The sequence below is a fragment of the Ranitomeya imitator genome, chromosome 8 (assembly GCF_032444005.1).
Source record: "Ranitomeya imitator isolate aRanImi1 chromosome 8, aRanImi1.pri, whole genome shotgun sequence".
In the NCBI taxonomy this organism is placed as follows: Eukaryota; Metazoa; Chordata; class Amphibia; order Anura; family Dendrobatidae; genus Ranitomeya; species Ranitomeya imitator.
The window spans coordinates 16,274,511-16,297,560 of NC_091289.1; the positions used below are offsets into that span (position 1 = coordinate 16,274,511).

Below are 23,050 nucleotides of genomic sequence, written 5' to 3' on the forward strand. Positions count from 1 at the left end.
AAGCAGTAAATTGCATAATCGCTTGTTTTTGCAGGCACTATCCAACAATATCCATCTATGAAGATGGTAAAAAAAACCTTTAAGGAACACTCCACATACAACGGCCATATAGGTTTGGGCGAAAAAGGAACTGTCTTATTCGGAACGTTTTTTCAAAGAAAGATAATTTCTGTAAGATGATTTTTCGTCCGACCGTCGACTGAAAACTTTGAGCAGTTGACCAGTTTTTCTAGGCGGATGGCGTCACCGATCGGGCGGTTTTTCAAGGTGGACGAGGTTTCTACTGGAGACCATTTCAAGAAACGCTCCATCTGTGGGGGGTTCTTTTTGAGAGGGAGAATTTTCCGGCATTTTCAGATCGGACCCGCTTACAACAATCGCCCGTTGTTCTATTTGTCCCGGTGAGCATTCGTTATGGTGGAAATTTATCAGCTTTCCTAAACAACAGTCTGTGTACAGCCAAAAGAAAGACGACGAGCTGTAACGACCTCTATCGAAAACTTAACGGACCTCGGCATTATCCGCCCAGACGGCGTCCACCAACAAGTAGATGGAGGACATTTGTCTTTTGGCCAAGAAAAGTAATGACTAATTTGGAGTGAACTGTGCACGGCTGAGAGGAAATCATCATCGGATCCGTCCCGCGACCTCCCGCCCTCACAGCTCCGCGCCCTGATTGTGAATGAACGCTTACCTCAGCGCGGTATTTATACTGAGCCAAGACCCCGCCCATCCACGACACTATTGGCTGAGAGCAGCTTCTATCCCCTCCCCTCCCGGCTCCGCTGACATCAGTGCTGGGCTGGGCCGACAGTAGGCACAGACACCGTGCGGCAGCAGCAGGAGGACACCGCGGCTCTGCCACCCAGTGCTGCCACCTCTGCCCAGGTAACACCTGCCCGACCAATGCCCGGCGGGGCCGCTGCCAGTGCGCAGGATGCTGGCTGCATGTCACGGGCGGTATGTGTGCGCGGATGATGCTGCATCATGTGTGGTGCTGCATGTACCCTGCACATATGGGGGATGATCATGTGTGCATGAGTGATGACACCGCCTGTGTGTGATGCTAGAGGTATGTCATGTTTATTTCCACATGTCCTGTGTAATGTGTGTGTGATGGTGTCCTATGTGTATGTTTCACGCATACAATGTGTATAATTCTCTCTGTATGTATGTTATGTGTAGTGGATATGATGCTATAGGTATATAATGTGTATGATTCTGCATGTAAGTACGTGTAGTGTATGGTGTATGTAATGTGTATGATGCTGTAGGTATGTAATGTATAAATTCTGTATGTGATGTGTATCATGATGCATTTAATAATGTGTAGTGTGTATCATGCATGTACTCTGTATATAATGTATAGTGTGTGTTATTTGTATACATGTTACTATATGTAGTATGTGTCCTTACGCGTGTGTGTGTGTGTGTGTGTGTGTGTATAGTTCAGTATGTAATGTGTAATTTGTATGCTGCTGTAGGTATGTAATATTTATAATACTGCATGTATGTGTAGTGTGTATGATGCTGTAGGTATGCAATATTTGTAATACCGTGTGTGTATGTATGTATGTGTGTGTATGTTGTATGTGTGGTGTGTATGATATATGAATTTGTGTGTAGTGTATGATGTATGTGTGGTGTATGATGTATGTGTAGTGTGTATGATGCTGTAGGTATGCAATATTTGTAATACCGTGTGTGTATGTATGTATGTATGTTGTATGTGTGGTGTGTATGATATATGAATGTGTGTGTAGTGTGTATGATGTATATGTAGTGTGTATGATGTATGAATGTGTGCTGTATGTATGTGTACTGTGTATGTATGTGGGTTGTGTGTGTGATGTCTACATGTGTAGTGTATTATGTATGTGTAGTGTGTATGATATATGAATGTGTACTGTGTATATCTGTGTGTGTGTGATGTATGCATGTGTAGTGTATTATGTATGATGTATGTGTAATGTATATGGTGCAGTGTGTGATGCTGCAGGTTATATCTATACATGTAGTTGTATTCTTGTACATATGTGTGATGCATGTGTGATGGCTCCTCTGTAGGCTTCTTATAGGATGTCCCCCATTAATCCTGGGTTCAGTAGGTTGCACCTTGTACCTGCTGCACCTGTGATCCCCGCCGCCCTCCGCTCCCCGCGCCCGTGTCTGTGGGTGACCCTCTCCCGGGGCGGCTGACAGATTTCTCACTACGGGGCAAATTATACCTAGCGGCCCAGATAATGTGACATCCGTGTCGCTGGGCTCAGTCACAGCTGCTGCAGAATCTCTTGGAAAGCATCTGTCACTAAGAGTCTGTCCTGCTCTGTATGCCGCCATATGGTGCAGATTTGTGATGATCGCTGCGTCGTTAACCCCAAACAGCTTCAGGTGTTTCATTAGAGATTGTTTTTTAATTTCTTTTTATCTGAATATTCTGTGATCGACTCCGTCCTTATTATTTATTACACTGGCGCCAGAAAGTGGAAAAACCTGCCGGCTAGAAATGTGTAAGATTGTACGATAACAATTGCAAAAGTATCGGGGTCTCCGCTATAAAGTTACATACGACCACCCCTCCCCTACAGTAATGCAACCCCCATCATCCTGCGTCAGATATACCTAAAAGAAGCACTGCGCCTCTTTGAGGTTGTGATAGAACTACAAGTCCCAGCATCATGCCATCTGCTAGTTAAATGGCCTGTTTGAAAAGACCCCAATTCTGGGACCCCTCCAATCATCAGGGTGATGGTTCATCGTCCACTGTTCCTCTATTGTGCCCCATTACAAAAATGGAGACTTGGGACCCCCATAGATGAAGGAACAGGGGCACAACTACAGTAGATGCGGGGGCAGCCGGCCTATATAATTGGGGGTCCTGTTGGACATTTTGCATTGGGGTACACACATTTCTAGTTACGCCAGTGGTCAAATATTTGCCACCAATATTTTTTTGTTTTTTTGGGGGGCGTGGGTGAAACCTCATTTTCAGTGCTTGCTGAGAGTTGTAGTTCTACCATGGTTCTGCTGCGTTAATAACCGCTGTAAAGCAAAGTGTGAACGGAGCCTTATGTGGAATAACGGGACTTTCTGTGATTTAGGATCGGACTTTCCTTTCTCTTGCTGGATCCACAATCCACATGTGTCGGCCACCTGTGCAAACGTGACTTTCTGGAGCCTTCCCTGTATCTATGAGGTTCTGTGCGGAGTCTTTGCTGCAAAGAAGCAACTTTATGGCTTAAAGGGCTATTTCAATAATCAATACATTCTTGCCATCCATGACATTAGGAGTTAACGGGGTGAGGGCATTCTCTAATGCTTATAATTGGGGCTACAAATTAATTTTTGCATTTGAATTTCATAAAAAAAATTTCCACCGTTTGCCTCCTGTAGCCTCGGACTCCAGGATGAGTTAACTGAGAGTCTGTCAGTGAGCGCTATGGGAAAGTTTATAAATCTTTTTATCTGCCTTTTTCTGATTTCTGACCAAAGCTGAATGTGTTGGGAGACAAGTGAATGTGAAGCTGGTGAGTAGTGAGCTGTGCTGGTGGACAGTCTTGTGGCTTCATGTCCGCCTGTGGGGAAAAACTGGATGTACACGACAAATTTTTACATTGTGCCTCAAATATAGGTGAGATGTATCTGCTCCTATTGTGGAGTGAAGAATGTACGCCGGGAGCGAGGCCCATGGTGGGACGGCCCGGACTGTCCATAGAATAGTTGTCCCCGGGGTCGTCCATCACAGGACAAGGGGGACTTTCCAGTATGACCAGTTCTGGCTCAGTAATGGGTGAGGTCTAGGTGCCAGATTTACAGGGTCCAGTGTTCAGGTTTATTATAGTTTTTATTATAGCTAATCTTTACTTAACTCGTACCCATCCTGATATTGATCCATTGTGCTGCTGGTTACTGGAGACAGTCAGCAAGCTGGCTGACTGAAATGCAGCTCTGGAGCATACAGGATGTAACTCAGGATCAGTAATGTAATGTATGTACACAGTGACTGCACCAGCAGAATAGTGAGTGCAGCTCTGGGGTATAATACAGGATGTAACTCAGGATCAGTAATGTAATGTATGTACACAGTGACTGCACCAGCAGAGTAGTGAGTGCAGCTCTGGGGTATAATACAGGATGTAACTCAGGATCAGTAATGTAATGTATGTACACAGTGACTGCACCAGCAGAATAGTGAGTGCAGCTCTGGGGTATAATACAGGATGTAACTCAGGATCAGTAATGTAATGTATGTACACAGTGACTGCACCAGCAGAATAGTGAGTGCAGCTCTGGGGTATAATACAGGATGTAACTCAGGATCAGTAATGTAATGTATGTACACAGTGACTGCACCAGCAGAATAGTGAGTGCAGCTCTGGGGTATAATACAGGATGTAACTCAGGATCAGTAATGTAATGTATGTACACAGTGACTGCACCAGCAGAATAGTGAGTGCAGCTCTGGAGTATAATACAGGATGTAACTCAGGATCAGTAATGTATTGTATGTACACAGTGACTGCACCAGCAGAATAGTGAGTGCAGCTCTGGAGTATAATACAGGATGTAACTCAGGATCAGTAATGTATGTACACAGTGACTGCACCAGCAGAATAGTGAGTGCAGCTCTGGGGTATAATACAGGATGTAACTCAGGATCAGTAATGTAATGTATGTATACAGTGACTGCACCAGCAGAATAGTGAGTGCAGCTCTGGGGTATAATACAGGATGTAACTCAGGATCAGTAATGTAATGTATGTACACAGTGACTGCACCAGCAGAATAGTGAGTGCAGCTCTGGAGTATAATACAGGATGTAACTCAGGATCAGTAATGTATTGTATGTACACAGTGACTGCACCAGCAGAATAGTGAGTGCAGCTCTGGAGTATAATACAGGATGTAACTCAGGATCAGTAATAATATATTGACATATGTGTACCAGAACTTCCTGTGATCATCATTTATTTGTGAACCCTCCTAACAAAAGTGACAACCCCATGCCATTCCACGTGACATAACATTGCAGTTGGTGGGTAGGATGGGGCAGGTCTCATTAAGGGGCTCTGTCAGCACAGAATGACTGTTCAAACCAAGTACAGGCGCTCTGAACCTTACGGTGGGACCAGTGATTTCTATACACCTTCCCACCTCCTTTTTTCCGCCAGTCTCCTCCCCCTTCTATGATTGACAGCTCTGGCTTCATAGAGCAAGAGAAGGATGGAGATGGGAACGAATCAGGTGGGAAGGTGGATATAAAGGATTGGCCCCACCATGATGCACCGAGCGCCTGTACTTGGTTTGAACAGTCATACTGTGCTGACAGCCCCTTTAATGAGACCCGCTTTGGGATGGTATTGTTGGTCGGCATTATGAGACAGATTGGGACCCGATAAACATCAAAACTAGAGTGGAGTGGGATTAGACAGGTGAGGGCGCTTTCTTTTCTTTTATCCAACGCTTCTCTTTGCCAAACTAATATTTTTTCGTAGTGGCCAACCCCTTTAAGGTTTGTTGATCCCTGTGCTTTGGAGGTGAACCTATCCACTCTGGAATCCGCATATCATACTGACTGTGTGAACAGACCCTAGGGTAGATAGATGACAGTGTGTTCGGTCTGGTATCCTTAAAGGGATTGTCCAGGATTTTAAAAAAAAAAATGCGTGACTGTGGATTGTCTGGTATTGTAGCTCATCCTCATGGAAGTATATGGAGCTGAGCTGCAATACCACACACAACCCATAGGCAGGGGTGGCGCTGTTTCTGAAATAAATTTTTGGAACCACTTTAATTATAGTACCTTCTTTTTTTATATTGTTTTTCTGATAGAAATGATTTACAAATGGCATAGATGGTATTGTATGTTTTTGTGCATGTGTCATCAGCAGAGATGTTACAGTAATTGTATTTTCCTTTACACCTACGTACCTTTTATATAACCATCATAAAAGCGCAGAAAATCCACATCCAAAGTGGACTTTTTTTCCAATACTGCTGCAGGAACGGTACAATGGAAATTAATATAAATTAATATTTATTTTAATCACTAATTTTTTTTGCGTTTTGGGTGGTGGTGGGGGATTAATGATCACATAACCAACTATTTAATTTGGAAAACACCTATGTATTAGCCACAAAGCAGATAAAAAGAGCGTCTTTCACTCTGGAGGACCCAGCTTGTCCTTGTTTTCTGGAAACGGTGTAATGCATCTTTTCGCCTGCGGGAGTGCTGTTGTAGAATTAAACACTCGCTTCCAAGATTCACCACTGATCGCAGCTGATCTCTAGGGGTCTCGACAGCTAGATTTCCTGAGCAGTTTATAGTCAGAGTACCCTTTTTCCAAAAAAGGACTATCAAAATCGCGCAACCCCCTTTTAAAGGTAACCTGTCAAGACTTTTTACTTCCCGAGGTGCAAGCGCTACCTCTTGGTTCACTTCCTGCAATCTATATGTCCTTAGTAGCTTGAGTGTCATTTTTCTAAAAAAAAATAAATAAATATATATATATATATATAATTAATCCCCTTCCCGTTTTGCTTTGGTTTGAGGACACCCCCCAACCCTTTAACAGCAATATATAAAAAAAAGTTAAGTTTTTCATTCATAATAATAATAATTATTATTATATTTACATCTTGGAAATTGCAGGTCGCGCCTCAGGATGCCGTCTCGTGCGGCTGGTAATGGAGAGGTGGCTGGCGGCACAAGTTGGGACCCCCTTACTCGTGATCGGTGCGGGTCAGTGCTGTAAATCCGATATTTATGCCATAGGAGTGGGGAGGGGGAGTCGCGATTGGATCCTTTAAGGCTCAGGATGTGATTTCATCTGCTTTGCTTTTTAATGGTTTTTCAGAACTAGCAGCTGAAATCTACTTGTTTGACACAAGCATTAAACATGTAAACGGGACGTAATCCAGGATTTACAATGTATTTCGAAAATTTATGCTTTGGGGCCAAACATCTTCCAGGTGGTCGTGTGGAGCGGCATGTAAATCCCTGCTGGTGGCAGAATGTGGAATGTCTATTGCTGAGGGTTTTTGTTTTTTACTTAACAAGTTCATCATTCATTTTTTTTTTTTTTTTTTTAAACTTTAATAATTACAAGATCTCTGCTTGCTGTTTGATGAACGGGAACTTGCTCCGAAGCTGAAAACCTGTAGTGACCTGAAAGTTCACACAGCAGAGGGTTGGACACCATTGTTCCCAGTCTAGGTGCAACAGTCTGCTGGAGAATATCTCACGACTAATCCGTGTACATGCACGCTCGCTTGGCTGAGCATGCACGTGTCTTCAGTTGGGAGAGGAAAGAAACTGCGGCGAGATACATCTGGTGGCAGCTTATCTGCTCTTGCAACAAAAAAAAAAATCAGGCGTTGAAATTCAACATGGCCAATGTTTCTTCTGACATCATCAGGGGAAGAGTCGGGAGGATCTAAAGGCCCCCATATGTATTAGAGTATGTGCACACGTCCAGAAAGTATGCAGAAATTTCATGAGAAAATCCTGAGGTTTTCCGCAGGAATTCTGCACTCGTATTTTGCGCGGGTTTTTCACTTTTTTTTCTGGAGGTTCCCGATGCAATAATATAGTGAGAAATCCGCTTAAAATCCGCAAAATTAATGAACTTGCTGCGTATTTTTCTGCATGCGGAAAAAAACGCAACATGTGCACAAAAATTGTGGAAACCATTAAAAATGATGGGATGCTTAATGTATGGTTTTTTTAAGCGTTTTTGCCGCCGAAAAAACAAGCAAAAAAACGCGAAAGATCCGCGAGTAATCTGGAAAGTGTGCAGATACCCTTAGACTAAGGCCATGTGCACACGTTCAGGTTTTTTCGCGCTAAAAATGCTATAAAAACTCATTAAAACGCATACATTATGCATTCTATCATTTAGAATGCATTCTGCATGTTTTGTGCACATGGATGCGTTTTTTTTTTCGCGAAAAAAAAAGGCATCGCGGTAAAAATGAGCATGTTCATTATTTTTGCCGATTTTCGGCGTTTTTCCCGCAATTCTATGCATTTGGGAAAAAACGCACAAAAAAAGCGTCAAAAACGCATGCGGATTTCTGCCAGAAATGTCCGGTTTTTGTCAGGAAAATTTCTGCAAGAAATCCTGACGTGTGCACATACCCTAACAATGGCTGAACCCGTGGACAGTCTTGTGTAGAGGGTCTCCCAAATCTCCCCTGATAGATGATGTTGGATTTCAAGTTGCTAATCCTTTTGTTCTAACTGGAGATAAGCTTTTACCAGGGGTAGGCTGGGGAGGGCGTCAGACAGGGGGAGGCTGGGGGGCACACAAGGAGTAGGCTAGTGGGTAGGCTGGGGGAAAGACAGAGGACTCTAGGGGAAACACTCAAGGGTGGTCTGGGGGACACGCAGGGGTAGGTTGGGGAACCACAGAGGAGTCTGGGGGACATGCAGGAGTAAGCTGGGAGACACAGATGAGGCTGGCGGACACTCGGGGAAGGCTGGAGGAAACACTGAATTCTGGGGAACACGCAGGGGGTGGCTGGAGGACGCGGAAGGGGTTCTGCAGGACACACAGGAGGCCAGCAGCTGTTTCCTCATAGAGAATAAAGGGACAGTTGTCGTTCTTGTACATGGAAGAGTCGGGGGCAATAGTTGTCTGCTGAAAAGCTCTTTAATGTCTGTAGTGGCCTTTCTATGCATTAGGTGGTCACTCAGCTCTGCCAAAATTGTCGAGTTCAGCAGACCTCTCTTCTACGTGTATGGGCACTGTAAGAAAGGTGATGTCCGCCTCCACTCAGATGGTCCAAACATTGCCTCAGCGACTGTAAAAACGATCAAATCGACCATTGAATAAGACACAAAAGCTTCTCAAAAAGCGTCGTCCCACGACAATTAGATCGGAATGTAGTGTGGACCTTTGGGTGAGTCCTGTTCTGAGGCCCTTGGACAGTCGGCCGGTGGTTGCACCTGGTGATCACACCTTAAGCGTTTTTTTTTTTTTTTTTTAAAGTAACTCAACCCATAGGATAAAATTGTTTCCACACAGTTTGGGGCCTAAGGCAAATGTAGTAATCTCGCCGCGCCACTTCTGCTCTCTGTCCCAGGACTTCATACCTTCAGACCAGTAACACCCTGGAATGCGCTCCTCTCATTCTGGGGAGAGTCCGCTCCCTCCCTCCGGCGATTACTACCTCATGTAACCGCACCAACACCTTCTCTCATTATTTGTGTCGTCCGTGGCTCGCGGGGCGGAGTAGGAACTTACATTTTTTAATGAAGGCGGCTCGCCATGGCCTTGTCTACTTTTTTAAAAGAAATTGGTGGTAAAAAAAAATCACCTGCGGCTTTCATTAAAAAAAAAAAATTGTAATGGTCTAAAGAGTCCCTGTATGGTTGTAGCTATATCTCCCTGTACGGTTGTAGCACGCAGACTTGTCGAAAACCACATGAAATTGCTACTCAAATTTAGTATACAAATGCGTAAATTTTCAGCAGACAGTTCACGAGTATTATTTGTTTTCTTCTTTTAAAGGAGCGTGGTGGGGAGTTGTCATTTATTTATTTTTTTTTTTTGCAATTGTGCCACATAGAGACCCTGGAGCGATGCCGGAGATGGCAAGAGATAACCCTTTGTAGAAAGCTTCTGCCAGGACTTTCCTCCTCCTTTTTTTTTTTTTTTTTCTTCTCCTGACCTAAATCTGTACGAGGGAGAGCTGCTGTCAGAACAAATCCTGGTGTGGAGCGCTCATCGGAGGAGATAAATAGAAGCTGTTTTGCACGGAATCGCTCTCCACAGGGGGATATGAAACGCGTTGCGACGACTGCTCCGCTGCCTCCTGACTGTCAGACTTCAGCAACTGTTTATAGAGCAGAAGGAACAAGTATTTAAAGTCGTTTCCTGTTTCCAAAAACTAAACAAAAAATATAATCCTCAGTTAGACTTTTAAAGGGGTTGTCCGAAACCTAGATATTCATGACTTATCCTACTGTGTAGGGGTTGGCTGCTACATTTCATGATTGTGCCAGGGTGGTGGTAAAAAGAAAAAGAATACTAACACATACTCGCTGCTCCTCCACATTCTGTATTGTGTCCGTCACCGGTCTCCCATTTACATGGTCGTGTCCTAGGGGACGGGGCGGTATACCATGTGACCAACTGGCGAGACATGATCTTGTCCATAGCACAATACAGACGAGCGGAGGTCACATGACCAGATTGATGGTGCTGGGATTTCTTGCTCTGAGAGAGGCACGCCGTGCTGCTTCCCGAGGGCGTGCCGAGCTGCTTCACCTCACCGACAGTCCTTCTGGAGCTTAGTCTGGGGGGCTATGTTCCGGAGGCGGTGTGTGAGAGGTGGGGGGGGGCAATTTCTATGTTTTTATAACCCTTAAATTTATTATATTTGGAGCTCATGTAGAATTTTCAGATACAGAAAACTTCAAGGTACAAAAGTGAGTAGGCCTCGCCGTTTTCCTCTGTGCTGTTGCTTAGTAACTGGTGCAGTCGTCCTTCCTGGAAGTATTGTCAGTTCTCCCAATTATGCGTTATCATATTCTGAGGCGTCAGTTGTCGTCTTTTCTCCGTTTCATCACTAATATTCAGTGCTGTTAATGAGCGCTTCCTGAGCTCCCGGAACCGGTCCCCCATAGACCTCTCTCTGCATCCTGACCGGTCCGCGATCATATTAATGCCTTCAGGGGACTTCCTATACTTGGTAGCAATTGATTTTCATTCCCCTTCATCTGCAATTCTTATGGGACCCCCTCCTCTGTGCAGACCCTTCCTGTGGCCAAAGTCGGAGGATATGTGGAAAGTTCCAGGATAGATTTCGGAATTGTTAGCTGTTTTCAGTGGGTTTTCCAGAAGAGGAGGGAGGTGCACAGGGTGGTACACTTAGAGAATAATTGTAAATACAATTTCCACAGACTGGAAGTTAATATATAGGGTTGGATTCTTTCTGGGAATTTCCAAGAAACTCTTGAAAAAAAATGGAAGGAACGTGGAACTTTTGCCCTTGTTATGTGTTGCATGAGAATGATCTAGGGGCTGTAAGGATGCGGAGGTTCTGCTGGGGAGGACGGCGCGTCTGCCGATGGTGCGGAGGTTCTGCTGGAGTACGCGAGGCATCTGCTGATGGTGTGGAGGTTCTGCTGGAGGACACGAGGCATCTGCTGATGTTGCAGAGGTTCTGCTGGAGGACACGAGGCATCTGCCGATCGTGTGGAGGTTCTGCTTGAGGACATGAGGCATCTGCCGATGGTGCGGAGGTTCTGCTTGAGGACGCGAGGCATCTGCCGATGGTGTGGAGGTTCTGCTTGAGGACGCGAGGCATCTGCCGATAGTGCGGAGGTTCTGCTGGAGGACACGACGCATCTGCCGATGGTGCGGAGGTTCTGCTGAGGAGGACGGTGCGTCTGCCGATGGTGCAGAGGTTCTGCTGGAGGACACGACGCATCTGCCGATGGTGCGGAGGTTCTGCTGAGGAGGACGGTGCGTCTGCCGATGGTGCGGAGGTTCTGCTGGAGGACTCGAGGTGGTGGCTGATGGTGAGGAGGTTCTGCTGGTGGATGCAAGGTGGCTGCTGATGATGCAGAGGTTCTGCTGGTGGATGCAAGGTGGCTGCTGATGACGCAGAGGTTCTGCTGGTGGTGCGGAGGTTCTGCTACTGGACGCGAGGCATCTGCTGATGGTGCGGAGGTTCTGCAGCTGGATATGAGGTGGCTGCTGATGGTGCGGAGGTTCTGCTAGTGGACGCGAGGCGTCTGCTGATGGTGTGGAGGTTCTGCAGCTGGATATGAGGTGGCTGCTGATGGTGCGGAGGTTCTGCTACTGGACGCGAGGCATCTGCTGATGGTGCGGAGGTTCTGCAGCTGGATATGAGGTGGCTGCTGATGGTGCGGAGGTTCTGCTAGTGGACGCGAGGCGTCTGCTGATGGTGTGGAGGTTCTGCAGCTGGATATGAGGTGGCTGCTGATGGTGCGGAGGTTCTGCTACTGGACGCGAGGCGTCTGCTGATGGTGTGGAGGTTCTGCAGCTGGATATGAGGTGGCTGCTGATGGTGCGGAGGTTCTGCTAGTGGACGCGAGGCGTCTGCTGATGGTGTGGAGGTTCTGCAGCTGGATATGAGGTGGCTGCTGATGGTGCGGAGGTTCTGCTGGAGGATGCAAGGCATTTTCTGAAGGGTGTGGCGCTGCATTTGATGAGTTTTAAATAAGTGTGAGTGCGTAGAATTACAAGGTTTGTGCTATTAAGTTGTGACCCAGGGGCCATCAGGTTGCTGAGGGTCTGCTGTAGGGTGTTGAGCTATGCTGAAGGGTGCCTGTATCTGGTGTATCGGAACCTGCTGTTTTCCTCTTTTTATTCCCATGGAGATTTTCATACGACGTTCCTTTACCTACTGATGCAGTAAAATCTTTTTGCTTCCTTGCACTAAAACAAATTTTGATGAGTCCTGAAAAATACATGATGTTAAAATGTATTTGGATCTCATGAGATATTTATGGGAATGAAGCCTACAAGCTTAATGTGCTCTCAAGTTTTTATAATTAGTTTTAGTGGCTGCTTCATACATTTAAGTGGGCGCCAAACCTCTTGGAAATGTGAATTACATGTGGATGTCTCTTTGGCTGATGCACAGGGCTGGGACCATTATCGACTGCAGATTATCTGTGAACAAAATCCTGGCGGGAAATCTACAGCAATTCTGTTCCATGTGGACATACCCTTAAAGGGTTATTCCCTACCTATAAGATAGGGGATCACTTGTTGGGGGTCTGATCATTGGGACCACAAGCGATCACAAGAATGGGGGTCTAAAACTTCAAATACGGGGATCTGCTTGACTGACACAGACCGCCTCTCCATTCATTGTCTGTTCTCAGGACAATGGGAGTCCCAGCCGACGGACCCCCAGCCATCGGCAAATGATCCCATTTCTTATCGTTAGGAGTTGGGAATATCCCTTTACGATTGCAAAAGGGCTCGTGCTCCGGGGTCTTTGAAACAGAACGAGAAGGGGGCTTCGAAGAGAAAAGAGGTGTGTGGCCTGGAAAAAGGAGTATGGGTTTGGAGAAAACATTTTGGCATCTTCTTCCAAATATTACCATCATATAGTACACAAATATCACCATTATTATAAACTGCATTTAAACAATATTGTATCACGTTGTATTCTCATATACGTTATACTTGCCATACTCCCTTAAAGAGGAGTGTACAAGGGGATCAGGTCACTTTAAGGCCGGCTTCACACTTGCGAGTTTTACGGACGTAAGAGCGCAGAAACTACATCCATAAAACTCGCAAAACATATGGCACAAATATTCTCTATGCCCCTGCTCCTATCTGCCGTATTAAACTGATCAGTATTATACGGCTTTCTACGGCCGTAGAAAATCGCAGCATGCTGAGTTTGTCACCGTATTGCGCAAATAAAACATCAATGAAAGTCTATGGATTACACACGGACCAGCAGTGTGACTTGCGAGAAATACGCAGCGGTGTTAGCGAGAAAAGCCGGCAATTCAGTGCGGTGTACAGTAAAATCACACTGACAGCTTACAGTAGGAAAGTTCCCACGATCTAGGAACAGCCAGCAGAGGGCGCCTCACCACAAATGAAGGTAAATGTAGGTCATTGACCTACTTTACCTACATTCTCCTTGGTTTTGCAGACATGAGCAACGTTGCATTAGCAAAGCTCGTGTCTGCAAAATATTTTAACCCCTTCAGATGGATTTACATCGTTGGACTTTACAGATATGCGGAAGGTAAGGATATTGTTGGTTTATGTTTTTTTGTTACAGAACGAGGGTCTTCAGTGATTGGATTGGGCGTTAAATAAAATATTACAACAACCTTTGTTTTTATTTCATTAAAATATTTTTAAATAATGTGTTTGTGTTTTTTTTTAACCCTTTACTAGTATTGGATTAATAATGGATAGGTGTCATAATTGACGCCTCTCCATTATTAATTTGGCTTAATGTCACCTTACAATAGCAAGGTGGCATTAACCCTTCATTACCCAATATCCCACCGCTACACGGGAATGGGAAGAGAGTGGCCAAGTGCCAGAATAGGCGCATCTTCCAGATGTGCCTTTTCTGGGGTGGCTGGGGGCAGGTGTTTTTAGCCAGGGGGGGGGGACAATAACCATGGACCCTCTCCAGGCTATTAATATCTGCCCTCAGTCACTGGCTTTACTACTCTGGCGGAGAAAATTGTGCGGGAGCCCACGCCAATTTTTTCCGCCATTTAACCGCTTAATTTACTAGCTAGAACGGCCAAATTTTGCATAGACACACTACTAACATTAGTAGTGTGGAATATGCAAAAAAATGGTGATATGAGATGGTTTACTGTATGTAAACCAGGTCTCATATCATGTCGGGTTTTAGGAAGGAGAAAGCAAAAGCCGGTAAGTGAATTACCGGCTTTCTGCTATATCGCGCTGGATGAAATATTAATATATATATATATATATATATATATATATATATATATATATATATATATATATATATATATATATATATATATATATATATATATATATAATCTATCTATCAGTATATATGTGTTTTTTGGGGGGTTTTTTTAAACATGGATCCTTTGTATAGCCGTATGTCGGTTTTGCAAGCCTGCGATAAAAACACGCAGTACGGATTACATACGGAGGATGCCATGCGCAAAAAACGCTGAAACACCCTGCCTACGGAGGAGCTATGGACCACTATTTTCGGGACTTTTCAGCGTATTACGGCCGTAATATACGGACTGTATTTGCATACGCTGAGTGTGAAGCCGGCCTAAGGAAGTGAGGTGAATTGACAAGTCTGAGGTTTAAAGGGCTCATTTCATTGTTGTTCTCTAGTCGCTAATTCTTTACACCTCTTCTGTTTTGCTCTTTTTTGTTTTTTTTTGTTTTTCCAACAAAACCAAATTTATTTTCGAAGATGATTGTATAGAGAAATGTTTCCACCTAGAGTTCAGGTAGATGTCTGGACGCCAAGACTGATCACTGAATATTCATCACTTGGACTGAGATCAAAGGCTTCATTTCCTTCCTCTTGATGCAGCGGCAATTAAAACAGGAGAACGAGCGCCAACTGAAAATGTCTATGCTTTAAAGAGTTCTTTTTTTTTTTTTTTTTTTTTTTGGACCTGAATAAGTTGGAATAAGTTGTGCTGGATGCATTAAGAGGCGTGGGCCTCTTTATTTAATTTGGCCCATCTTTCATCTTTTTAACTGCTGCGCCACCTCTGGCAATGAACGCCAATCAAGGGCGGAAATTATGTTGAATCTGTAGTGAGTACTTGCTCGCACCCCATTGTGACTATTTTTTCTTTTAAATGGGTGGAGATGTCAAAAGAGGCCAAAAGTCGCAATCATTTTGTGATATCTCAGTTTTACGCCAGAATTCTACCAAAGTGTCCTTGATAAATTGGGCCTTTGATGAGAACTGATGCTTTTCGAGCAGATAGTCAAAAAATACGTTCGGGATCTATCTTGTGCTGCCCCTTGTTAAGGCTTCCGTACACATTAGGGTTCACGGCCGACGTCCATGAAACTTGGTCCGATCACGCAGTCCGTACATTGTGGTCAGTCGCCTGACAAACTCGACAGTCCCATATGAGGCTGTCGAGCTTGGGTTGGACGACCAACAGTATGTGCTTTACGTTGCTTGCTCAGGCCGAATCTCACGTTTTTAGAGTATTCCTATGAAAACCTTGGCCAACGGCTATCTCTCCCGATATCCCTTTATATAAAGAACGCTGGGTTCTTCTAAGTGCTCCTATATTCTTTATTAGAAAGCTGATGTTGAGTTTTTCGTGAAGCAGCTTCACTCTGCACAGAACAAAAGTATCGTCCATCGACATTTCTATGACTGAATCTTTCTTTCCTCCAGCATCATCCGTCAGGGGACAGTTTGGATGTTGCCTAAAAAGAGAGACGACTGCCGGAAAGTAAAATTCTCAGGAAAGCCCACAAATTGTTCTGAAAGTTCCCGAAAATCTTTCTTAAAGTTCTCTTCAGTGGAGGGGATATGGTCTGCATTAGTGAGGCGAGTCAACTTAGAAAAATTGTTAGATGTTGTCTGGGTACCACAGTCGATAAAGGTTGGTCCTGCTCCTCTCACTTATGAGCGGTGAGAAGGGCTGGTGATGGCACCTCTACTAACACTTGATGAGTCGCTCGGATTGTCAGCAAGTATCATGACGTCGCCTGCGCCAATCATCTCTTTATTCGAAAGTGAACTCTTTATATTTGGTCATTTTCTGTCAACCTGTTCAGTGGGCAGGAGTCTTCACCGGTGACGAGACTTGTTGATACATCTTATAAAATGGGAACTTTTCCAATCATAGGCTTCCTTTTTGGGTCTTCAGACTTTTCAGTTTCTCAATCTCGCTGGCCATCCATTTTCTTTTCACTCTTTGACTTGAATTCTTCTGGCTTTTGTTCTCATCTCCTGTGGGCAGGTGGTCTTCACAAGTGACAAGACCTGTTGATATGTCTTGTAAGATAGGAACACTTCCAATCATAGACTTCTGTTTAGGGTCTTCAGACATTTAAGTTGCTTTTTTTCATTGTATCTTTCAATCTCGTTGGCCATCCAATTTCTTTACACTTGTCTTCTGTTGGCCTTTGTTCTCGCCTCCTTTGCTTCTCGTATGTTCACTCTCACTAACCTCAAATCCATAAAACCCAATGGAATTGTCTTGCTGAAGTATCTGATCAATTTTATGGACCATGTAAAACTATAGCTCTTGTGGGAATTTTTTTTTTTCGGTTTCATATCAATACTTTTCTTTGATAATCTTACAGGTCTTCGTAGATTTTTTTTTTTTTACAAATATTTCCTTTTTGGGTTGAGAGACTAAATTGGATCTTGTTGAGAAATCGGGACATCCGCCTTCACAAGACTTATATGGGGCAACCATCGTTTGAGAGTGCCCTAGTTTTCGCGTCTAAAATTACATTGGGAGCCCTACTTTTTCTTTACACTTGGATGGGTTCCTGTAAAGCGTTGAGGATTACAGCGCAGAGCCTTCGTCGGTAGACTATTTCTGGAGGGGCGGATGCTACACGCAAACTGCAGAGGTTTCTAACAAGTGTCAGAGGTGTTCTCATGGGTGGGAGGATAAGGGGGGATCTCTACGAACACTTATGAGCTGCTGCTGTTCTCATGGTTACCCGTGAGATGTTATTTAATAAAAAAAAGTTGATTAAATGTGTTCGGAAAGAAAGGTGGGAAAAAACCCTGCCTGATACTTGAAGATCCTGGAAATCGAGCCAAGTGATCTGATTCCTTCAGATTTGTGTCTTCTCGTAACATTGAGTTGCGGTTGGAATTTTTGATTTGTCAAATTTTGAATTATTGGAATTCTCGAGGATTGAGCGAAACTTCATCTCTTTGGTCAAGAAGAATTTTAGAAGTGAAGTAAACTGGTGCTTAACAAATCCTGCTATGTCTGACCACGGGTTCTTTGTGATATTCCACCCTCGCCCCAAGACACAACCCATGGATTATGGTTAGCGGCCATGTTCCTGGACAACCTATTTAAAGGGTTACTTCCAACACTACTTGTAATTACCCATCCACTTTATTCTTGACAATGGGGGAAGTCCGACTGCCGGAACCTCCACCAATTCTGAGAAAGGAACAATGAAAGGAGCAGGGGTGAGTTCCATTAGCTGGGGCTGCCGGAGATTGGTAGGGGTCCCAGAAATCCAATCCCCCCTCCGATTAGTAAGTTATGACCTATCCTGGTATTTTGGTGATAACTTGCAATGTTATAATAACCCTTTTAAAGGACTATTCCCAAAATAACAGGTCATCCAGAGGGTAGCTTTATCGCAGGGTGTCCGACCGCTTTGGCCCCAAGTGATCCTGAGAAGGGCACTCTGGAATTTGGGAACTAGCCCGGCCTGGAATGTCGATGCTCGACATCTGTCTAGTCATTGTCTATGGAACTGGGGGGAAGAGAATAGATAAAGTAGAGGTTGGACATCCACATCTCCTTCGCGTGCAATTCTCGGAATTGCTGGGGGTTCCAGTGGTCAGACCCCCTGTGACCAGCAACTTACCATATCTTATATCCTATGAATAGGGGATAACACTAAATCTCTGGATCCCTACAAATATAAAAGGAGGTGTATTATGGCCAATGCTCTAGAATTAAGAGAATGGCACAGCAGGTGCACCTCTACATTTTTTTTAAATTAAATAGGTTTAAAAAAAAAATCTCCTTCCGTCTCAGCTTCCCCTTTTTTCTTTTTCTCAAGCAACGTGTTTTTTTGTGCAATCTTCCAATACTCTCTTCTCCGACTTCCCCCATAAATATTAACTTTTTTAGCCGTGTATGACATTCGGGACTGCGAGAAAAGTTGCTGCCAGAGACATCTGGTTCCACTTATCTTTTTGGGAAAATGAAGGTTTAGAGAAGTAAAAATGCCGCTTTTTCCACCTTTTGTGATGGGACTAATGTGCTGCTCCCCTCTACGATGGTTTTGGGATAAATGCGCACGGATTGGATTTGCCAGAGAAAAATTGAATGCAGGGAAATCAAGCAAATCTGAAGCAAATGGTGCTGGACTGCCGCTAAGGATTTTCGGCAAATTCTTTTCGGCAAAACAACAAAAAAAAATGGATTTGAAATCTACAATTACATGTTTTGCAGCAGATCTGCAGGTAATCCACAGCAAAATTCCCAACGTTACATTTAATTAGGGATTTTTTTTTTGCAGATTTTGATGTCTCAATGGGGATCAGATCTGCTGCGAATTGAAAAATCTGCACCCAAGGTCAATTTCTTTGGACATTTTGTTAAAACTTGCTTCCCGATTTCTCTCCCATGGGCAGCTACTTTTTTTTTTTTTTTTTCCGGTTACTACCCAATGCTTATAGGGGTGTTCAAAAAATAAGGATGGGACATGTTGAGTTTCAGCTTGCCCGATCCTTTGTCACCACTGGAGATACTCCACCAGCAGCTGTTTATCCCCCCTCTCCCCATTGGAAATCGATGCCCGCTCAGGAATCGGGAAGAATAGCTGTCAACCAAATGTACGTTTGGCCAAAACGATATGAAAGCATGCTGGGAGTTGTAGTTGCAGAACAGCTTGCAGTGCTTTGTTTGATACATCTATAGCTATACTAAGTATTTTCGGTCCTTGTCGGAAAGGTCGCGTAATTTGGCCGGCTTCATATCGGGGATTAGTCCATTGTTCTGTGTAAACCTGCTCGGCTTGTTTTCTATATGGTTATAAGTATTCATTGGAATAAGGATTTTTTTTTAAGGATTCTGCAAGGTGATTCATGTTACTTCCCTGTAATCCCAGCAGTATATTTTTCCACATTTTCCGTAAACTTCAGCTGACTTAAAGCAAATATCTTTTTTTTTTTTTTTCTTCTTTAATCCGTATATTCTTTGGCTTATTTAATGTCCTTTTTTAATTACAGCAACCTTTGCTCTGTACTTCTAATCTGTCCTATTTGTAGCGTTGAATGATAAATAGGTCTGCCTGCAGCCGCCACTAGAGGGCGCTCAGGACTTCACTGCATACATAAACAGATTGCAGTGAGCTCCCTCTAGTGGCGGTTGCAGGCAGACAAAATGTACGGTACTTATGAAACAGTTTTTTTAGAGTTGTTCTGTATAAGAAACTAAAATCTATTTATTATAAAGATAAAGAATGTATTAAAGGGGAAAAATTATATTAAAGCGGTCGTCACTACCCTTAGATATGTTATTATTATTATTATTATTATTATTATTATTATTATTATTATTATTGCCTGGTGTTAATGCCACTGTTCTCCTGAATCCGACTTGGTCTTTCTTTTGTTCCTACGCCTCTCCGTTCCTGAGATATGGCCTCCCCTTCCCTGTGGTCCATTTAGACAAGTGGGTGTGGTCTTTGAGGCAACACCCACAGAGAACAGCTCAGGCTCTCTCCCACTTGGCTAAAAAGAAAAAAAAATAGTTACCTACAGGAAAGAAGGGGCCGTATCTCAGGAACGGAGAGGAGCAGGAACAAAATAAAAACATCGTCCGATTCAGGAGAACAGCGACATTTATACCAGGGGAAAAAAAAAAAGTTGCATATTTAGGGCAAGTGACAGGTCCCCTTTTAAATTAGGAAAAATAAATAATAAAAAAGCTATAATATTTCTTAGTATTATGTTTGTGCGTGGGATATATAGGATGGGATGTATCAGTCACACTTCTTCTAATTTTTGGGGTTTTCATCATGGCCGGGATTTAATTTTTTTTTTAATGATCAGTACCCGACTGGTAATGGCGAGTCTGTCTATTTGCAGCCATCGGATACACTAAAGATAAAGTGTTTGTTACAGAGGTGTCAGGGTGTCTGTAATGTTCCGCTGTCTTCTAGAACGTGTGACTTTTATTTCATCGGCTACGAGTAATTAAATTGAAAGAATAGAATTCTCAATTAGTACAAATCATCGTCGTGGGAATGTACGAACCCCAACGGGCCAAGATGGGCCCCCGGAGTGGATTGTTGGGATGCGGTGCCCTGCGCTGGGAGCCCCCCGTTCCCGTTCCACATCCCCCTTAAAGGGTTGTCCAGTCCACCTTTTAGGATCTGTTTTTTTTCTTATATACATGTATTTTGTACCAAAAAAATAAAACTTCATTACTGCCGATCGCTGGTCTTGGACAGGAGTTATTGGCGATGTCAGCGGTTTATTTATCTCCTTCCGGAATTTGCTGATCTAAAGTTCCGTTCTTCTTTTCATGGATGTTTCTTTGTTTCCTTTCCCTCTTTAGACTTGGCGGAATTTCTATCAGCACTTGGTGGTTCAGGAAAACCTCTCAGGATGCCCTTGGGAGAGGATGGGCCAAGCTGGAAAAAGAGAGCAGAAGACATCCGGGATATCTATGAATTCCGGGACGTGTTGGGAACGTGAGTATCTCCGGGGATTGGACAAAATCGTTATCCAGATTTATATTTTACGTATCGTCCGATCGGATATCTGTGCTTTAAAGGGAAACTCTCACTTTGGGTTCACTCATTGCTGGCTCCTTGTGCTACGTGAAGATTATTATTACATTATATTTATTATAAAAATATAATAAAATATTGTAATACATGAAACTATTACAATAATGAATATTATCATTCATAATAAAAATATTATAATGAATGAAACTATTACAATATAATGATAGTAACATAGTAACATAGTAACATAGTTAGTAAGGCCGAAAAAAGACATTTGTCCATCCAGTTCAGCCTATATTCCATCATAATAAATCCCCAGATCTACGTCCTTCTACAGAACCTAATAATTGTATGATACAATATTGTTCTGCTCCAGGAAGACATCCAGGCCTCTCTTGAACCCCTCGACTGAGTTCGCCATCACCACCTCCTCAGGCAAGCAATTCCAGATTCTCACTGCCCTAACAGTAAAGAATCCTCTTCTATGTTGGTGGAAAAACCTTCTCTCCTCCAGACGCAAAGAATGCCCCCTTGTGCCCGTCACCTTCCTTGGTATAAACAGATCCTCAGCGAGATATTTGTATTGTCCCCTTATATACTTATACATGGTTATTAGATCGCCCCTCAGTCGTCTTTTTTCTAGACTAAATAATCCTAATTTCGCTAATCTATCTGGGTATTGTAGTTCTCCCATCCCCTTTATTAATTTTGTTGCCCTCCTTTGTACTCTCTCTAGTTCCATTATATCCTTCCTGAGCACCGGTGCCCAAAACTGGACACAGTACTCCATGTGCGGTCTAACTAGGGATTTGTACAGAGGCAGTATAATGCTCTCATCATGTGTATCCAGACCTCTTTTAATGCACCCCATGATCCTGTTTGCCTTGGCAGCTGCTGCCTGGCACTGGCTGCTCCAGGTAAGTTTATCATTAACTAGGATCCCCAAGTCCTTCTCCCTGTCAGATTTACCCAGTGGTTTCCCGTTCAGTGTGTAATGGTGATATTGATTCCCTCTTCCCATGTGTATAACCTTACATTTATCATTGTTAAACCTCATCTGCCACCTTTCAGCCCAAGTTTCCAACTTATCCAGATCCATCTGTAGCAGAATACTATCTTCTCTTGTATTAACTGCTTTACATAGTTTTGTATCATCTGCAAATATCGATATTTTACTGTGTAAACCTTCTACCAGATCATTAATGAATATGTTGAAGAGAACAGGTCCCAATACTGACCCCTGCGGTACCCCACTGGTCACAGCGACCCAGTTAGAGACTATACCATTTATAACCACCCTCTGCTTTCTATCACTAAGCCAGTTACTAACCCATTTACACACATTTTCCCCCAGACCAAGCATTCTCATTTTGTGTACCAACCTCTTGTGCGGCACGGTATCAAACGCTTTGGAAAAATCGAGATATACCACGTCCAATGACTCACCGTGGTCCAGCCTATAGCTTACCTCTTCATAAAAACTGATTAGATTGGTTTGACAGGAGCGATTTCTCATAAACCCATGCTGATATGGAGTTAAACAGTTATTCTCATTGAGATAATCCAGAATAACATCCCTCAGAAACCCTTCAAATATTTTACCAACAATAGAGGTTAGACTTACTGGCCTATAATTTCCAGGTTCACTTTTAGAGCCCTTTTTGAATATTGGCACCACATTTGCTATGCGCCAGTCCTGCGGAACAGACCCTGTCGCTATAGAGTCACTAAAAATAAGAAATAATGGTTTATCTATTACATTACTTAGTTCTCTTAGTACTCGTGGGTGTATGCCATCCGGACCTGGAGATTTATCTATTTTAATCTTATTTAGCCGGTTTCGCACCTCTTCTTGGGTTAGATTGGTGACCCTTAATATAGGGTTTTCATTGTTTCTTGGGATTTCACCTAGCATTTCATTTTCCACCGTGAATACCGTGGAGAAGAAGGTGTTTAATATGTTAGCTTTTTCCTCGTCATCTACAACCATTCTTTCCTCACTATTTTTTAAGGGGCCTACATTTTCAGTTTTTATTCTTTTACTATTGATATAGTTGAAGAACAGTTTGGGATTAGTTTTACTCTCCTTAGCAATG

General features: G+C 43.5%; 1 protein-coding gene across 9 annotated transcripts in view; it reads left to right on the forward strand.

Moving 5' to 3' along the window:
* Nucleotides 1-807: 807 nt before the first annotated feature.
* Nucleotides 808-23,050, forward strand: part of CAMK1 (calcium/calmodulin dependent protein kinase I) — a 129,866-nt gene continuing 107,623 nt past the window's right edge. For 7 of the 9 annotated variants that reach the window (XR_011314972.1, XR_011314973.1, XR_011314971.1 and 4 more), the window contains exons 1-2: nucleotides 6,654-6,742; nucleotides 20,780-20,915. Coding sequence is in view for 5 of the 9 variants with exons in the window: in XM_069736427.1 (XP_069592528.1) it covers nucleotides 6,688-6,742; nucleotides 20,780-20,915 (191 nt within the window). In the remaining 4 variants the exon portion in view is untranslated. Of the gene's footprint in view, nucleotides 889-6,653; nucleotides 6,743-20,779; nucleotides 20,916-23,050 lie in introns of those variants that run through there. The other 2 variants (XM_069736429.1, XM_069736428.1) reach the window with 1 other exon arrangement.